At 30.5% G+C, this 18,775-nt stretch overlaps 2 protein-coding genes and 2 long non-coding RNA genes across 11 annotated transcripts; 2 read left to right on the forward strand and 2 right to left on the reverse strand.

The window, feature by feature from the left end:
- Window positions 1-2,521: 2,521 nt before the first annotated feature.
- Window positions 2,522-3,831, forward strand: LOC117128951. The gene is made up of 3 exons (XM_033282027.1): window positions 2,522-2,719; window positions 2,797-2,972; window positions 3,427-3,831. The coding sequence occupies exons 1-3, from the start codon at window positions 2,561-2,563 to the stop codon at window positions 3,770-3,772; spliced, it is 681 nt and encodes a 226-aa protein (XP_033137918.1). The 5' UTR covers window positions 2,522-2,560; the 3' UTR covers window positions 3,773-3,831.
- Window positions 3,832-5,416: 1,585 nt separating this feature from the next.
- LOC103844849 lies at window positions 5,417-6,598 on the reverse strand. The gene is made up of 3 exons (XR_628372.3): window positions 6,408-6,598; window positions 5,909-6,311; window positions 5,417-5,833 (listed from the first exon to the last, which is right to left on the reverse strand). It is a non-coding gene; the product is annotated as an uncharacterized LOC103844849 (long non-coding RNA).
- A 923-nt stretch (window positions 6,599-7,521) lies between these two features.
- Window positions 7,522-8,765, forward strand: LOC103844850 (VQ motif-containing protein 33). Its single transcript, XM_009121674.3, has one exon. It carries the CDS (start codon window positions 7,580-7,582, stop codon window positions 8,483-8,485), a length of 906 nt encoding a protein of 301 aa, XP_009119922.1. The 5' UTR covers window positions 7,522-7,579; the 3' UTR covers window positions 8,486-8,765.
- Window positions 8,766-14,641: 5,876 nt separating this feature from the next.
- LOC103844851 lies at window positions 14,642-17,394 on the reverse strand. 8 transcript variants are annotated; one of them, XR_628379.3, is made up of 10 exons: window positions 17,027-17,394; window positions 16,915-16,933; window positions 16,664-16,820; window positions 16,451-16,561; window positions 16,079-16,369; window positions 15,878-15,996; window positions 15,588-15,797; window positions 15,407-15,508; window positions 15,136-15,321; window positions 14,642-15,059 (listed from the first exon to the last, which is right to left on the reverse strand). It is a non-coding gene; the product is annotated as an uncharacterized LOC103844851 (long non-coding RNA). The 8 variants fall into 8 exon arrangements; XR_628378.3 differs by having other exon boundaries at window positions 15,407-15,530; window positions 15,626-15,797; window positions 16,079-16,355; window positions 17,027-17,393; XR_004452471.1 differs by having other exon boundaries at window positions 15,407-15,530; window positions 15,626-15,782; window positions 16,079-16,355; window positions 17,027-17,392.
- Window positions 17,395-18,775: the final 1,381 nt, after the last annotated feature.

Below are 18,775 nucleotides of genomic sequence, written 5' to 3' on the forward strand. Positions count from 1 at the left end.
AATTTTTTTGTCATCTGAAAATTATCATTAACAACCGATTTATGAAACTAAAAACATTTGTTTACCACCGATAACACACCTTTTACAAGCCTCGCCAAATCCTTAATAATCCACATCAAAACAGTATATTTTTGCGCAGCACACCAGAAAATATATAAGATCTGATTAGGCCTCACCAAGGCTGAGGGGGACGAAGCAACCGACACCATCACAAATTGTTAATGGACCTCAGTCGATTACACTAGCTAAACTACACTACAAACCTTCTCATGGTACAGTCGCCGGATGCCAGAGAAGGTGACCCAAATATGCCCTTTTTCTTTTGGAAGCTAGGGTAGAGTTGAGAGCGTCTTTATTTTCTTTTCCTTGACTTGAAACAGTAGGTAATTAGAATTTTTGTTCGTTGAAAAAATAAAAAAAAATAAGCATGTTAAGAAAATTAAGAACATCTCATCTCAACTTTGATGAGTATGAGTATAGATTCTTAAACAAAAAAAAAAATCAAAATAAAAATTATTCGACCTATATAAAATATTCTAATATCATGTTGTTGGGCGTCATCAAATTCTAATAACAGTATATATCACCATAGTTTTATAAAGTTTTGATATTCTTTGATATATGATTCTTTATGAAATTCCAAAATAGATAGCTGGATGCATGTGGTTTTCAACTTCGATTTCTAAGTCCTGACTCATGAGTATAGTGCATGTCTCACATTTTTGGTCGCTCTAATCAAAATTTTAATAACATGCTTTTTATATTTTATCTAGTATTAGATTAATATCCACGCCTTGCGCGGGATAAATATTTTATATAAAAATTATTTTAAATATTATATAATGGAATAATAAATATATATTGAATAATTAAAAGTCAGTAACTATTACATATATAATTAAATTGGTGCAAACATATAAATCAATTTTATTAATCCAAACAATTTTTTTTCTATTTGATAGGATATCTAATTAAATTTAAATGATATTAACATATATAATATTTTTAATATTAATTTCTATTAAATGATATTTTCTACTCATATGTTTTTTTGATCATTTGTATCTATTCTAGCAAAAATATCAAATTACTGATAACAAAATTTTCATTGTGGGATTAATAGTTTTAGTATTTTATAATTTTTAAAAAATTAAGTTTTCAATGTTTTTTCAAAGCTTTTATCAAAAAATTTGTTCAAAGTAAATTTTGAAGTTAAAATATTTATATATTTTATATGGTATATAGTTTAATTTAAATGATATATATATACATATATCTTTTAATATTAATAATTCACTAAATTAGGCTTTTTAGTTATATGATTTTTTAATCATTTGTATTTTGTCATAACAAAAATTTTATACCATAGATCACAAATTTTGAATGTGAGACTTTTAACTGTTTTAGTAATTTATAGTCATTTTTAAAAATTCCAAATATAACATATACAGAAATCTAAATTTTATTATATGGTTAATGTGGGTTTTTAATTTATTTGAATAAATTAAAATTAAACAAATATGATAGAAGATACATTAATTTTATCAAATATTTATTATTCAAAATCATTAATTGTCATATATACTCTAGCCACATTAGACAATTTTGTAACTTTAATTATAAATAATAAAAACATTAATAATAAATTTATGGTTAATTTAATAAAAAGTTTATTATATAATTAGATATACCAGCATTTTTCTCTAATGATTCTAAGAATCATCCTAATGATGACACGTGGCTACAAAAAAAAGTTGTAATGTTTCTCAAATAATATGTAGGGGATTATAAATATGTATTTAGAAATATTAATCACATTAAATCTTTATAAAAACTAATTCAATTCTATAGTGATTGGTTAAAAATAATCTTATCAAGTTAACTGCATAACTTTCATTGTATTCAATCATATTTTTTGTTAGGGAAAAATAATTCAGGAAGTTATTACTCCTGTTTCCGAGAAAGATGCATGCTTTCGATTCTTGCTTGGATAAATTTTGACTCTAGACTCGAGTCAACTCCTCCTTCCGAGTAAAATAAATTCAACTTAACCTCCGATTATAAAAAAAAAACTAATAAAGAGGACCTAAACCTATCTAGAACAAATGATCGACTATTCAAAACATACACTATAAAATTATGCGGCTAGAACTAGGGTTTTTAATCCAAACTATAGTAATCTATACTATTATTTGCGAAGTAAAATTTTGGAATCGAGCTCTCACGTTGAAAGTTAGAGCGGTTAATATCTATACTACCCTTAATGAATTTTATATATATACTATTTCTTATATAATTAATTTATTTAGAGAAAATTATCTATATGTCACATTTGATGTATGTCTCCTTTTCATTATATGATTTGGTTGATTTCAACATAATTTGTTTCTATCTTTAATTCGTCATTATTATCCCTATTATCATTGGATTTATCTTTCTAAATAAAACAAACTATTTAACCAATGATGTGTATATATATGTAAGTTAATCCCCACGTCCTTAAAAGCTTCAAAATCAAACTTCTAATATCTAAATAACATCTTTTTACTCAGTGCAAAACATGTCCCATCCACGAAGGAAGACAGCTACTTTAGTCTTTATTGACGATATTCAACCAGAGAACAATAGTTACAAATTAAAGGTGCAGGTTATGAAATTGTGGAAGCTATGGAGATCAAAAAAAGTTGTCTCCATTGAGATGGTTCTTGTGGATGCAACTGTGAGTACACTACAATATTATTTTTGATGATTTCTATTTTTAGTTTATGTAAGATTATCTAACTTATTCAATTGTAGGGAACAAGGATACATGCATCCATTGATGAGGATTTGATACAAATATATGAAGGAAAAGTGTCTGAGGGTATCTTTAAGTACATTACAAAGGGACCAGATTATGTTAGAGCTTCGGTCCAAGGGGATGATACAGATGATACTATCGACGATGAGATACAGAAGTTCCTTAGTTGCAGGTATGTGCTAATAATATACAAACTGTTTTGTCTCTTTCTGATGTTTTTTCTCTTGAGTCCATAGTTTTTTTTATAAAAAAAAGAAGAAAAAAGAAATTAGGACTCGGGGAGGAGATGAAACGTGGGCATAGTTTAGCCAAATCAACTACTGTCTACTCTCTTGATTTAATAGTGTTACAACATGAAATATTGATTTTAGTTCTATTTTGATTAATTTAAAAACTAAGATGAGACAAAATTTTAGAGAATATATTTGTGTAATTTAAAATCAAGTTAGGAATATTCTATCAAAATTTTAGAGAATTACTTGTGTACATAATTAATAGTGGGAATAGGAATGTTTCTAAAACGACCAGTTCGTTACTAAAAAGAAAAAATATATTAACAACTCCAATCAAATAGAAAAACTAAATTCAAAATAGTGTTGACAGATTGCTTTTATTTGATGATGCAGGTATATTTCAGCGTGTGAAGCAACTTGGAGAATACTAGCTTTTCCTACGCATTACCGAACAACCACAGTAGTTAAGCTTTCCTTCCATTTACCTAATCAGCAAATGGCAATTTATAATGAAGATGACCCTATTGATGATGTTTTAAATCGTTCTGCGGTATTGCGGTCAAAGTTTCTAGCATGGATGGAGGCGAACTGTAAATATCCGGAAGCAAGAGGTCTAACGTATGCGGAATTCCCCACAAGGTTTGTTTGGGTACAAAAGACGAGAGAGTGGAAGCCACGTGACAAAGGTTTTGCAATAGGAAGGATTACATATGTTCCACCTAAATATGTTACATATTAAAGATGTATTTTTTTGTTTTTTCTATGAAAAAATTGTAAACTTCAAGAAAATTAATTGATTTTATTGAATTACTATTAGTTAAAAGTTATTAAAATTGAAAATTACAGAAAACAGTATAGTTATTATGGTAATTTAATGTGTTTTCTTAATATGTGTGAAAATACTAAAAAGTCTATTTTTTAAAAAGAGAGAGAGTACTATCTAAGAGTTTTGCTCAACATAGTTAAAGGCCCAAGGAGTTATGAAGAGATACGTACAGTCAAAGGTATTGTTTATAAGACATATAAGGATGCATGTTATGCATTGGTGTTATTGGATGATGATAAAGAGTATATCGAAGCAATTAACGAAGCCAGTTTATGGGGAACATGGAACTTTTTAAGAAAGCTATTTGCTATAATGTTATTTTCTAATAGTATGGCTATGCTTGTTAAAGTTTGGAACGCAACATGGAGAATCTTGACAGAAGATATATTATACAAATTAAGAAAGGAAAATAATAACCAAAGTAAGTTATGTTCTTCTTTGTTTATTATACTTTAGATTACGTGTGTGGTATTTAACCCCTTTTTGTCTTTAGGTGTCTTGAGTCCACGGAATGAAGATGTCGACAAGATCAATGAATGTATGCTATCTCAAATAAAAGGTAAATCTTTTGTCTGATGTTTATTTTGTGTGTTTTAGAAGAAGTATTTGGTTTCATGTCAAATCATTAATGTTGATTATTTTCTTTTGAATATTTGAAAAGGTGAGGAGCGTTCGTATCTCAGTTCAGATAGTATAGATACTTTTGATACAAGTAAAATAGGTGATATGGTGTACACTCAAGAATATTTAAACAGCATTAAGATCTCTGGATTACCAAATCATGATCTAAAGTTGAAAATCGGTGCACCTATTATGCTGCTTAGGAATATTGACCCTAAAGGTGGACTATGCAATGGTACAAGGTTACTTGTAACACAATTAGCAAATCACGTCATTCAAGCCAAGTTTATAACCGGTGACAAAGTTGGCCAAAAAGTTTTGCTCCCAATAATGTTTGTTTCTCCACCATAAACCAGATTTCCGTTTAGGATGAGACAGAGACAATTTCCTGTTGCTCTTGCTTTTAGGACATTATTATGATGCATCTTAACTGTTTAATATTCTCAAAATTATTGTGCCCGCGTCCACGCGGGCTGGACACCTAGTCACAGCTGTAAAAATTAATAAAACATTATTTTTAATCATTTTTCTTGCTTGCTGTTTCTTGCTTCTCATTTCCGTAGTACCAAAAAGAGCTGCACAAAATTTACCTTAATAATTTTAATAAAATAATTTTTTATCTAAAATTTCACATTTTGAAATAATTATTATCTAACAATACACTTATTCATTACATTTATTAGTAAAATTCAATAAACAAAGATAAAAAAAATTATTACAAATGTTATTTTTATCAAAAGAGTTATAATTATGTCTACATATATATACTAATAGAAGTTTCAGTGTAAAAATTAAATAAAAGTATGCCGTCTGAAATTATATGTCCTAATCAATCGTTTGGGGAGCTTACCCTCTGAACCGGCCCTGCCTAGATATGAATTTATTGATATTGAAATAGTTGTATGATAGATGTGATAGCTTAGAAATCCACCGCCATGTCTAAAGTATGTAAATAATTAAGAAAACAAATTTATGGACACGGACATATAAGTATTTATTTGTCAAGCTGATTATCGATATGTAATCCATCATTGAATCATATTACATATGTAATGTAGGCAATAAATAATTCTCCTTCAATTCCCTCATATCTTCTTCTCTTATCAGTGAAGAAGGTTCCACCTTGAAAAGCATCTCGATAGAATAAGCTATCGGTTCTGGGATTTGCATGTCGATCGAGGGTTCCCAAAAACTATCATACTCTGAGATAACTGATCCAAGCTTTCCCTTCAGCTTAACCCTACCACCCACGCCCACCGAGGACAAAGGGAACAGAATTCGACCTGACATATCATCCATCTCTAACCTGGACACCGGGGACGAATCGACGGAGAGACAACCTTGCCAATTAATCTAAAAATAAAATAATAACCAAAACTGATCATATCTAGTCCCTAGGAATCTATGACCAGAAGACAAGAAGATTACCTTCAATGCGAATACAAAATAGGACTGCGGATTTGGAAAAGGTAGTGATGCTAATGGAAGTTGCAGCATGAGAAAAAGAAATCTGAATACCATATATGAAAATGAAAATAAAATAGAGATATAAAGGAACCAAAGAAAGGCATTGCTCCTTTCTCGGATACACAGCCAGTATAAAAGGAAAGATAGCTTTATTCAAAACAAAAATCAATTCTTGAAATTTGAATTTACTTTGACATTGAAATCATGATCCGCTAGGCACAACAAGAATATCCTACAAAATAATAAAATTCAAAGGCAGAAGAATCTCCAAAAGGTTCGACAACAAACCAGAGTCAGAACATACATACCATGGAGAACTGCCTTTATAACGTTTTTTTCCTTCGTCCAGGTCAAGCATTTCCTCCTACATGACATGAGCATGAACTTTAAAGATGATCTTCCTTGATGATTTACACAGACCTAGGTGATCATCGACAACAAGTCTAAGGACTATACTCACTGCAGTGCTCTGCTGGCTCAGGCCACAACCTCCTGCTCATAAACAGGAACACACCATGCTCATGAAGCATATCGACTGATCTATCATCTTGTCCAACTATGTTCTCTTTAGACCGGATGATTCTTATCAACTAATAAGTCACATGCCCACAAGGCATCGTCACTAAAGCCATACGCCATAAGATGGATTTTGCAAACCATTGTAATGCGAATCTTGGACCACGATTCCATCCAAGATCTTTTTTTTTTTGAATTATACAGAGGTATCCTGGCTCCACATAAGTGATCCAGACTAGTCACGTGTTGCCACGTGTCGGTCCTCTGTCCCTGGCGATGCCGAAATGTTAATTCTCCAGTGGCCGAGACTCGAACCCAAGTGGCGATACTCAAAGGTGTAAGCCCTTTACCACTAGAGCTAGAAGCTCCGGTTTCCATCCAAGATCACCTCATCATATATGACTCCGCGCCAGGCTACTTAAGAGATCCAATCTCTTCTATCACCAGGAGCCTCCGCAATGAAATATCTCCTTCCGCATTTCCATTCGGTCTAGGCCAGGATAATCCTTCTAAGAAGTTATCTTTTTATTAGATTTAGAAACTCACTCAAAACAAAATCTCTCAATATGTTTCTTTTGATATTACATTTGTCCACGAGACTTCTTTATATAGGACTAAGCTACTTCTTAACCTAATAATAATATTAAAATATTCCTAAGTTCGATATGTTTTTCTTTTTCCTTAACCCATCAAACTTTACTTTTATGACTTAACTTGTTCCTCAAGTTAAGTGGAATTATCCAGCAACTGTCTTGGCTAGGATAATGCAGAAAATCTCTAAGAAGCAATGTCACGTTCCTCGTATCACCCACAAAGAATACTTTTTTAATCTTTTCGTATCACGAAAATCTTGCTTTACTTTTCCTTCACAATATATATGTCTAGATCCACTCGGGTTACTTGAACATGTCTCGTGGTTATGGCCCGTGGGTTATAATCCATTTTGGCATCTCTAATTTATATTATATTGATTGATATTTTCAAACACTTGATGATTCGTGTAAGAGACATGATGATGATGTACAGAGTCGTCGGAATACGAATCTAAAAAATTAGGTTTCTAAGAAAGATTTAAATTTCTCAAAACAAAGAAAAAAGTTTTAAAAAGGAGAGAGGATGAGATGGGTCCAGGACACCTCACTTTTAAAGTCTTTTTATTTGTCGTCGAACGACAAAACTAAAACAACATTACACATTGTTCACATCAGCAACTTCCAGTCTTCTTCTTATTCTCTTTCAATCATTCTCTCTCTCTCTCTTTCCCTCATACACATACAGAGGGTATCTTTAATGGAGGTCTCATCAACATCATCCCTGTGCTCAAAACCAGAACAAATCATGCAAAACCCCCCTCCCATAATCTCATCTCCTAGGTTTCTGCAGCCTCAGACAAGATCTCTTCCTCATCATGAGCAGCATCAACATCTGTCTAATCCTTACCCAACAACATTTGTTCAAGCAGACACTTCCACTTTCAAACAAGTTGTTCAGATGCTAACGGGCTCCTCTTCCACCGATACCAACACCGGAAAACACCACGAAGCTCCTTCTCCGGTGAACAACAACAAAGGAGGTTTCTCAATACCACCCATCAAGAAAACCAACAGCTTCAAGCTCTACGAAAGAAGACAAAACAATAACAACAACATGTTTGCTAAGAATGACCTAATGATCAATACTTTAAGGCTTCAAAACTCTCAGAGGTTGATGTTCTCAAGCGGAAACAATGTTCATCAAAGCCCAAGATTCTCTCCAAGGAACAGTTCATCAGAGAATGTTCTTCTGTCTCCAAGCATGCTAGATTTCCCGAAGCTAGGGTTAAACAGTCCCGTTACTCCACTGAGAAGCAACAATGACCCCTTCAACAAGTCATCTCCTTTGTCTTTAGGCAGCTCATCTGAAGAAGACAAAGCCATCGCTGAAAAAGGATACTTTCTTCATCCTTCTCCAGTTTCAACTCCTAGAGACTCTCAGCCACTGCTTCTTCCTCTTTTTCCGGTTACTTCTCCGAGGAATCCATAAATCCTGACGAGTGTTCACATTATTCTATATATGATATTAAGTTAAAAATATATTCTTGGACTTTGCTTTTAACTATGACTAAGATATATAAGTTCTTAGTAATGGAGTGACTATAATGTTTATGCGGTTTATATATTCAATAATTCGTTGCAATTTAGCTAAGATATATAAGTTCTTAGTAATGGAGTGACTATAATGTTTATGCGGTTTATATATTCATGAACCATGATACTGATTTAAGACTTATTATTCCTTTTTAATGAAAATATCGTTTATACTTGTGCTCATATGGATATATAATGGTGTAGTTCAACGTGTACCACTCAATATCGAGATCGAATATAGAGAATAGATCCATATGTCGATGCTCGAAGTTATAATATAGACTTAATATTCCTATTAACCTTTTATGTCAAATTTTTAATCCTTACCTTCAGAAAACAATATCAAAGTTTAGATATTTGCGACTGGAAAACATGAGTGGAGCATATGGTCTTTGTCAATAAGTTTTTATCGGAAGTTTAACTAGTAATATGAAATAATGATAGAAAGTTTCAAAGAGACGATATGAAATAGAGACTCTTGAGTCTTGAAAGAGATTTATGACCAGGTTCGACACGTAGTATATGGACTATTTCGTTGTGATGACTTTGAATTTGATGGACTAATCATGGAAGCACGTATGGGTCTTTTTACTACATTTCTTTGGACTTTCTCCTCTTCTATCTATATATTATCTTTGAACAAGAAAATAAATAGCTATACGTTAATACTGTTCTTATGTTGCTTTGTCTTTTGACTCGAAAGGACATGGAAAAAAAATACTTCGAATGAAAATTTAATTTAAAATAATGAAAGCTGGAAAGAAAAGAGTAAAGAAAGGAAAAAACGAAATAAGTATTCCGTTATGATGAGGGTTGAAAACAAGGCAAAAGGCGAAATCATCTTTGCTTCGCATTACAATCAGCGCATTATGATTTTGCCACCCTTTCCTATTTATATTATTAAACCTGAAGTACACATTAAAATTATTTAGCAATATAGATAGTAGTTAAAAAATAATACTGTTTAGAAATATGAATAACAGTAAGTTAGAAAAAAAAATAAGGCCTTATGCTACTAAAAAATTAAAAATTCATTACATTATACTAAAAAGTAATGAACGTATGTTACTTGATATATATATTCAAATCAAAATAATAATTTAAAATTGATTTATATCAAAAATTCACTCAAATATATATATATATATATATATATATATATATATATTCAAAATTTGATTTTTACTAACATATTTTCCAATAACTATTACAAAAATGTTTTCAATATATATAAGAAAAAAACAATACAAAGCCCAATTTCAAACATCAACTTAAATTATGGTTTTTATATTTCACATTAAATTTTAAAATATAATATATGTGATTATTTATATGATTGTACGTATAAAATATTATTAATTATAAAAAAACTTATTTGATGGTACGTATAAAATACGATTAATTATATGATAACACATATTTTGTAACCTATGATGACACATATATGATATATATATATATATATATATATATTAATGATTAGGGGTGGGCGTTCGGGTTCGTTTTCATTTTCGGATCTTTTTAGGATTTCGTGTTCAGTTTAGATCTTTGAAGATTTGGTTCGGATTTGTATAACCAATTTAAATAGGTTTGGTTTAAATATTTGGATAGATAATTAATAATTATTTTAAGTATTTTTGGAGTTTTTAGTATATTTAACTATTTGAGATATTTACATTTGATTATTTGTATATATTTTCAAGCATTTAAGCGAACTTAAAAGTATCATATATATTCTGGATGTTTATATATATATTAAATCTAAAAATAATTACTATATATAATTATATAAATCTATTTTGGATACCCAAAATTCTTCGGTTCGAATCGGATTAGATTTCAATTCTTCAAATACTAAAATTTTGAATAATTCGGATATTTAATAAATTCCGGTTCGGATTTAGTACTACTTATTCGGATTGAGATATGTTCAATTCTTCGAATTCGAGTTTTTTGCGCAACCCTAAATAGTGACATAAAAATCAAATAGTATCATTTTTTTTTTAAAAGATACACCCGCAGAGGCGTGCGGATCAAAATCTAGTTAATATTATAAGCGTGCACATAATTTTCTTACAAATATTTACTAGTTCAAATCAAATAAACCCGATAAATTATTATTTATGTATTCAGAAATTTAAATCAAATATTAAATTATTTATATTTGATAAAAAAAATTCATTTAAAACACTCAAAATATTAAAAATATTTTAGAAAATATCTTTTTGCAAATATTTTTTACTTATTAATATTTGATTCTAATTTATTCTGCATCTTAATTTAAAAGTTTATAATAAAAAAACATTATTTCAAGATAACAACACAGTATATAAAAGTTGTCTTACTTTTTAAGAATATGATATTATTAATATAAAATTTGTTTTTAATTATCTAATACATATATATATACATATATATATATACATATATATATATATATGTATATATATATATGTATAAATTCATTAAAATAACAACACAATATAAATTATCTTCATTTAAAATATATATATATATATATATATGATATTATTAATATAAATTCGTTTTTAATACAATAAAATATAGATAGAAATTCATTAAGGGTAACTAGGCCTGGACGGATCGGATATCCGGATAATTTTAAGATATCCGGATCCTTATCTGCCGGATCCCTAATTTTACTATCCTTATCCGGATCCGGGGTTCTCGGATATATGGGTGTCGGATATCCTTCTAAAAATTATAATATTCGGCGGATATCCGGATCCGAATTTGGATCCTTAAAATAAATAAAAAAATAATATTAATATATATAAAATATTAACAATAATTTAAAAATAAAAATATATAATGTTTTTAATTATTTCTATGTATAATATTACAAAATTTACATCTAATTTATATATACTACTATAAAAATGAAAATATATTAAATAAAATTAGTTTTTATATATAGATATTATTATTTTTGAAATAGTTATTAATAAAACTTACGGATCCGGATATTTGGACTAATAAATCAAGATATCCGGATTCGGCTTTGACAGATCCAATATTTTACTCTCAGGATCCGGATTCGGCCTCTCCGGATATCCGGATTATCGGATCGGATCCAGATCGAATCCGGATCTCGGATAAAAGTCCCAAGCCTAAGGGTGACTATGACACTGACCAATCTAACTTTTAACGAAAAAGCTCTGTTCCGAAAAATTACTTTAGTAAATAATAGTACAGAAAATTATTATTTATGTTTTTAGAAAGATTAAATAAAACATCAAATTATTTATATTTAATAAAGTTTTTCATTTCAAACACTCAAAATATTAAAAATATTTTAGAAAATATCTTTATGCAAATATAATTTACTTGATTAATATTTGATTATAAATTGTTCTACATCTTAATTTAAAAGTTTATAATAGAAAGGATATTATTGCCAGATAACAACAAAATATATACGAATTGTCTTTCTTTTTAAGAATATGATATTGTTAATATATTTTTTTAATTATATATATATATACGTAAAATTCATTAAAATTACAACACAATATAAAATTATCTTCATTTTAAAAAAAATGATATTATTAATATAAATTCGTTTTTAATTATACAATAAAATATATATAGAAATTCATTAAGGGTAACTATGACATTGACCAGTCTAACTTTTAACGAGAAAGATCAGTTGCGAAAAATCACTTTGCAAATAATAGTATTATAATAAAAAGTTATTGTTTTTTTCAGAAAAATTTAATCAAACATCAAATTATTTATATTTGATAAAGTTCTTCATTTAAAACACTCAAAATATTAATAATATTGTAAAAAATATCTTTATGAAAATGTTTTTACTTGATTAATATTTGACTATAAATTGTTGTACATCTTAATTTAAAAGTTTATAATAGAAAAAAAAATTATTTCATGATAACAACACAATATATATATAGGAATTGTCTTACTTTTTAAGAATATGATATTATTAGTATAAATGTTTTTCTAATTATAATATATATATATATATATATAAATTCATTAAGATAACAACACAATATATAAAAATTATCTTCTTTTTATTTTTAAAAATATGATATTATTAATATAAATTCATTAAGGGTAATTATGACATTGATCATTCTAACTTTTAACGTGAAAGCTCCGTTGCAAAAAAATCACTTTGCAAATAGTATTATAGATTTGGATATACAATTTTTAGATATGCGACCTGTTAACTTATATTTTTCTATATTACATTATATCATCTAAATTCAAGACGAGATTGATACCAAATTTCTGCATAATTAGCCAGCTTAATGATACAGCCTATCCTCTGGGTTATATACATATTACTGGATATAAAGTCTGCGACATTGGTAGTTATAATGAATCTTAAGTAATATATAAGATAATTGGATTACTTAATTCATCACAAATTGGTTTTATGATGGAATCTCAGCTAACTTAACATGGTATCAGAGCTAATCAATACAGTCTAATCCGATCCACATTGATCTTGTCCAAAGTTGGCCCATCGATCATTGCTCCAACATTTTAAGATTGACGGTCAAAGGGATATATTCCAGACAAATTTCCCCACATCAATAGTTAGAAATGATCCTAAATACTATATAAAATCAAGTGAACAATACATTTATTATAAATTTTTAGATTGGAAATTCATCTAACTTAATATATATAACGAGCATTATACTTTTTTATGGCTTATTGATTCTATTTGAATATTTTTTAGATGTCCATAAAATGTTAGTCAACTATTACTCGCATTTTACTTCTTTTATCAACTACTAGGGGTTTGCTGGCGCTACGCGCCGGATTTTGTTCAATAATATGTTTTAATGATTTGAAAATTATTTGTGTGTGTGTTTTTAAGAAAAAATATAGCAAATACGAAGATACTTAAAATTTATTTTACTTTGTCCATCAGTTTTTGAACTTTTTTAAAAAAAATTAGCAAAAGTTAAATATAGGCATAAAAAGAAACATCTCACAACCAATATTAAAGACTACCAGACTATCTGAATATTATGCTCTTAATAATTAAAAGAGTTTTATGTGACCGTTATCCAATTGTGAAAAATGATTTTAGAATTCGTTGATTACTTTAACTTATTTTATGGATGACATTTGATGAAGATGTGAAGACACCGCAAGACTTGTCAAAAAGAAGTGAGATGACATATCAAAGTAGTAAGTGAAGCTTAGTGTGATCACTACCTTAATTGTTCATTGTAACCAAAGTTGTGGTTGCACATTTCATGTCCGATGAGATTGAGGTGCTTCGTACGAAGACGGGTGTTCGGTAAATTTTTAAGGCCTTTCACTTTAATGGATTTACGTCAGTTATTTCAAGCAAGTAAGATCTTAAGAAATTAAATGATACCTTTAAAACTTGCTTAACATTTTTATTTTATAACATCTATTTTAACATTGCATTCACCTTTGTACAAATTTAATTGTATTACTACTACATAACCAAGACGTTCTGTAGTTCTAAATTTGGGTTTACTCATTTTGAATTTAAAATACAGAATAGAAAAAATGACATTTTAAATTATAATTTACACATTTCTAATAAATTTACATTTATGCCTAGTTTTGTCGTTGAAGACATGAGAAAACAAAACTTTTAGTTAGTTTTGCATTCCGCTATGGTAATTTATACATAATATAAACAATGAGGTAATTCTTACAAAATCTTATAGAACATTTTTTTCCAAAAGATCCTAAATAAGGTTTTTCATCGATAGAGCATACAATAAAATGATAAAAATATTTTACATAATTATTTAAATAAATAATAATTTAATTTTTTTAATAATATGTTTTTGAATTCAAACTTTTTTATTTTTTCAAATAAATTAATTCTGAAATCCAATTTTTAAAAACTATTTTCCAGAAAAAATATTTTAATATTTTAGTATTTATTTATTTACTTTTTAAAATTCTAAACCCACCCCTAAAACCCCATCCCTACAATCAGTTGGTAAAAGGTAATCAGAAGTAGTTGATTCTATATATTCCTTTTATGTTTAATTTGATTTAAAAGGAAGGGTTGAACCGAAGCCATAATATACTCGTGAAAATGAAAACATGGAAAAACATGACTGGTTGAAGTTGTTGAAGGAGGGCAACAATATTAAACGCTAAACCCGTCAGTAACATAACATCAAACTCATAGTATTTTGACGGCTTATAATATCTAGACTTTCACAACTTAGTCAGTGCATGGCTTCTTAGAACTCGGATCCTACTCATCGCCTATAGGTTCCTCTCTCGAGCTATCAACTGACTCAGTTTGGGAAGTAACTGGTTCCGAGCCTCCATTAACCCCGGTGATATTAGGAGCACTGTCACTCCTAATTATCTCTTCTGCAGCATCGGTTTTGACAACAGGATTACTCCACTGAGAGCTTTACAGCAACATGCTTGTCATCCCCTGGGTGGTCAGCAGACTCAGCACCAGCCTATAAATGATGATTTAGGGGTTCAGTTTCCAAGCATCATTTTATGGTTAATAACTTAGAGAGGTAGGGTGCTCACATTGATTGCAAAATTAGCTACTGGTAGAAGCTGGTGGCTTTCGCAAATACTGGAGACCATGAATGACTAATGCTTGGTGGTGAAATTGAACCGAGAGAGTTTCATTTGGAAAGTTAAGGTCTAGCCAACAATATCTTTCAGGCATTGTGGGAGGTCGGTCTGCTGTTTAACTTCAAGACCTGCGTCCTGAGATAACAAAAAAAAACAACACCTTCCAACTTGAGATTCATTGGTTAAGCATTCATGTGGGCATCAAATGTCAGGATCTAACCATTAGCTGCACGAGCTCAGTAGCACGAACATTGGTAAGCTTGGTAATTGACCCATAGAATGCTATTAATACAGCTGCTTCTGTCAAGTCTGTTACCGCCATCTTAACACAGAATCAGCAATGCCTTAGCAAACGTTTTTTTAACGTGTTACTCAAGCATTACTTACAGACTACCATTTACCTTGCATATACGATAACTACATGTAGGTCGTCTATTACCTTATAATACCAACTGCATTCTCATCGTTGCACCCTGTGCAGCTGAAAGTTGTGAACGCACGTAGCAATTTACGTGGAACTTGGATCATGAAATGTAACACAATCCTTTTAAGGTCTAAATGTCAGTGAATTCCTCCTTGCATAGAAATTCTGTCGCCTATGGGAAAAACGGCTGCAGGTTTGTTAGGAATCAGTTTTAATGTGATAAAAATCAGACACTATAATTAAATCAAAATTGGTTAGAGGGCGTACCTGTTGGTCGTGAATTGAGAACATACGTATTCAGCTCAGCCAATGTAACAGTCTCAATTTTCTTAACCCCACCATACTTGGAAGGAGTTGATAAATAGTCTCTCTTCGCTCCACATAACCTGCGATAAGATGGGTTATTGTGGTTTCACAATGAAGGCAATATGTTACTTGGAAAATCAACAATAGTTTCATATTTCTTACTCTTTTAGAAAAAATTGGCTGGCTAAGACTTCACGGTCTACATAGTAATGGGTTTCAAAGGTTGCATTAAAGAATAACCAACCTGAAATAGAGATTGGGCAAGCATGTAAACTGTTGTGGTGTTGTCAAGTTTGAAGACCAAATATAAATAAAGCAGATTATATCCAGCTAGTTTTGGATTTATGTTTGTGGCAACCATAGCTTCTGATTCGACACCCAAGAGAGTTAACTTCTCATCTAGGCCAGTAACAACTTTATTAAACACACACCGTGCGCTCTGCATAGTTGTGTCTGGTTTATCAGTGAACTCACTTAATCAAACTAACAAAAGACTAAACAACGTAAGACAAATCAGTTGATGGATTTGTGTACCTGTCCAATTCGATTGTTATCATCACACACTGAATGGACTGGTTTTTATCATCGAAAACAGTATTGATACTACTAACTTCACCCATGATGTCAGGAGCATCTGCTGGTTATCTGCTTAAATGGAGGACATACGGTTAAAGTATGAGTTCAAAATTGTTATACATACCAGCTAAATCCACGTTGGTGTTAGCCAAAGCCAAGAGTTGATAATACTTTTTAAAACGGAACTTCTCTGCTGGGATGGTCACTGGTTCTATGACCTCGACAAAGCTCGTGTTGTCATCCAGTGACATCAATACCATGAAGCTCGTACATCCCTCCTTCCCTCAAGGAGATTTTTGAAAGTATTAAGCGATGGAATCAAAATCGACTGAAAGAAAAACAGAGTAAATAAATTCTGGTTAGGGACTTAGTTTAACATTAAATCCAAAACAGATATCATGGATAAGATTGTTAATAGGTACCTTCTCGTAGATTAGTTGGCTGTTTGATAAACACATAATAAGAGCGGACAATCAAAATGGTTAAATAAGTGGAAAGAGATAATAAAACACGGTGGTGGCTAGCCGGAGTTACCTGCTCGTCAAGGAGAAGCATGTGGGACCGCCTTTCTTACTTTAGAGGATGCTATGATTCGTCAAGAAGAACAAATGAATTTGCCATTGACGGATTTGATGCTCGACAAAGGAAGACCTTTGGGATCCTTTGCGATTTTTGTTTTGATAGGACTATTACTTTAGAGGATGCTATGGTTGATTTATTTTGAGTGAGTGGGAGGAATGGCTCAGAAAACGTTAATGCTTGGATTAATATTTCCAGTGACGTTCGACCGCCGTCGGCGTTGAGATGTGAAGAACCAAAACGTCGACTCTCCAGCTCCACCTGTTAAAATTGAACAAACCCTTAAAAATATGGGTCCTTTCGGATAACAATCAAAAAGCCCACTGATTTTATCATTAACAAAAAATACGTAGCCAAAATTATTAAGCAATTCGTAGCTTACGTGACAAAAAACTGTATTATGATTGGTCAATTTTAATGCCTACTTGGACGCTCTCCCTGATCAGATTATCCTCCTTTTAGTATAGGTTAGATATTTCATTAACCTAAAAGAATGTTAGACAAAAGAAAAAGTAGCATATTAAACTGTTTCAAACTTATATATATGGCTCCGAATAGTAACAGAGGTTTGAGCGGTACGAGACAAGTGGATTAGATATTGCGGTACGGTTTAACTACGGTTTGTATAAGAAAAACGTATATTGAAAGATAACTGAATTTCGTTTAAAATAAGCGGTTCAAAATAAAATATAAATGGTGACATATATATTGAATAGTGCAACTACGAGAAATATATAAAATATCTATATCTTACAAATTACAAAACAGTGATACTAATTTTTTAAAAGACAAGACATCCATTATGGTTCGAAGATGCTGATGATGTTTGTGCAAGTATGTGTTTTCTCTTGCTAATTTTTTAATGTTTATTTAATGAGTCACTTCTTTAATGGTATTTTTATTGGAATTTCAATGTGAAAGTTGTATATATGATTTGCCAAAATCTGATAGCAGTATATACTATTCTGATACGGTATTTCCGTATATATCACCACCAAACAAAAAACAAACAATGGATCTTAGAAGAAGAAACGGCTCTAGAATATGAATGAGTAAGATTTTCCTAGAAAGTTCACAGAAAAAATCACAGTAACCACAGAATAAAGAGAAAGAAGAGTTCTAACAAACTGTTACAATTATCTTGATTGATCGAAAGTGAAACCATATGCCTTGTTTTATACTCTGTTTTCCACAATATGTTGCAGTTCAGATTCCTTGCTAACCATTGTTTCTTCAGCAACAAGCAAATGTTGGTCTTTCTTTGTAGGTGGTAACAACACCTAGATAATTCGTCCACTTAAATTGCACCCTTGTAGCTCTGGAGATGTTGTCTTTAACCCAACGTACCAGACCAGCGTACATCATAACTCGTCTCTCGGGAAGTAGCTTCTTCTTCAACTTGTTTTTTTTTTTTTAAATAAATTTCTTCTTCTTCAACTTGAAACACCACAGTTTCGAATACTGTCGTTGCTTCTTCTTATATCTCCTATAATCTGTCTTTGAAGACAGCCTATAAATCCCACCAGCAACACCTCAATACCCATAACCTGCAAGCACTTTTTTGAAACTGAAAATTCTTTTTATAACGTGCAAGCACTTCTTTCCCGTTTGATAAGCTTGTGTTTTTCTTTCTCCTTGACAGAAGACAAACCATCCTCCATTCTTCACCCGTGTGTTAAACTCACTCGCATGGTGAGTTGTTTT

This window comes from Brassica rapa, chromosome A10 (genome assembly GCF_000309985.2).
Source record: "Brassica rapa cultivar Chiifu-401-42 chromosome A10, CAAS_Brap_v3.01, whole genome shotgun sequence".
NCBI lineage: Eukaryota > Viridiplantae > Streptophyta > Magnoliopsida > Brassicales > Brassicaceae > Brassica > Brassica rapa.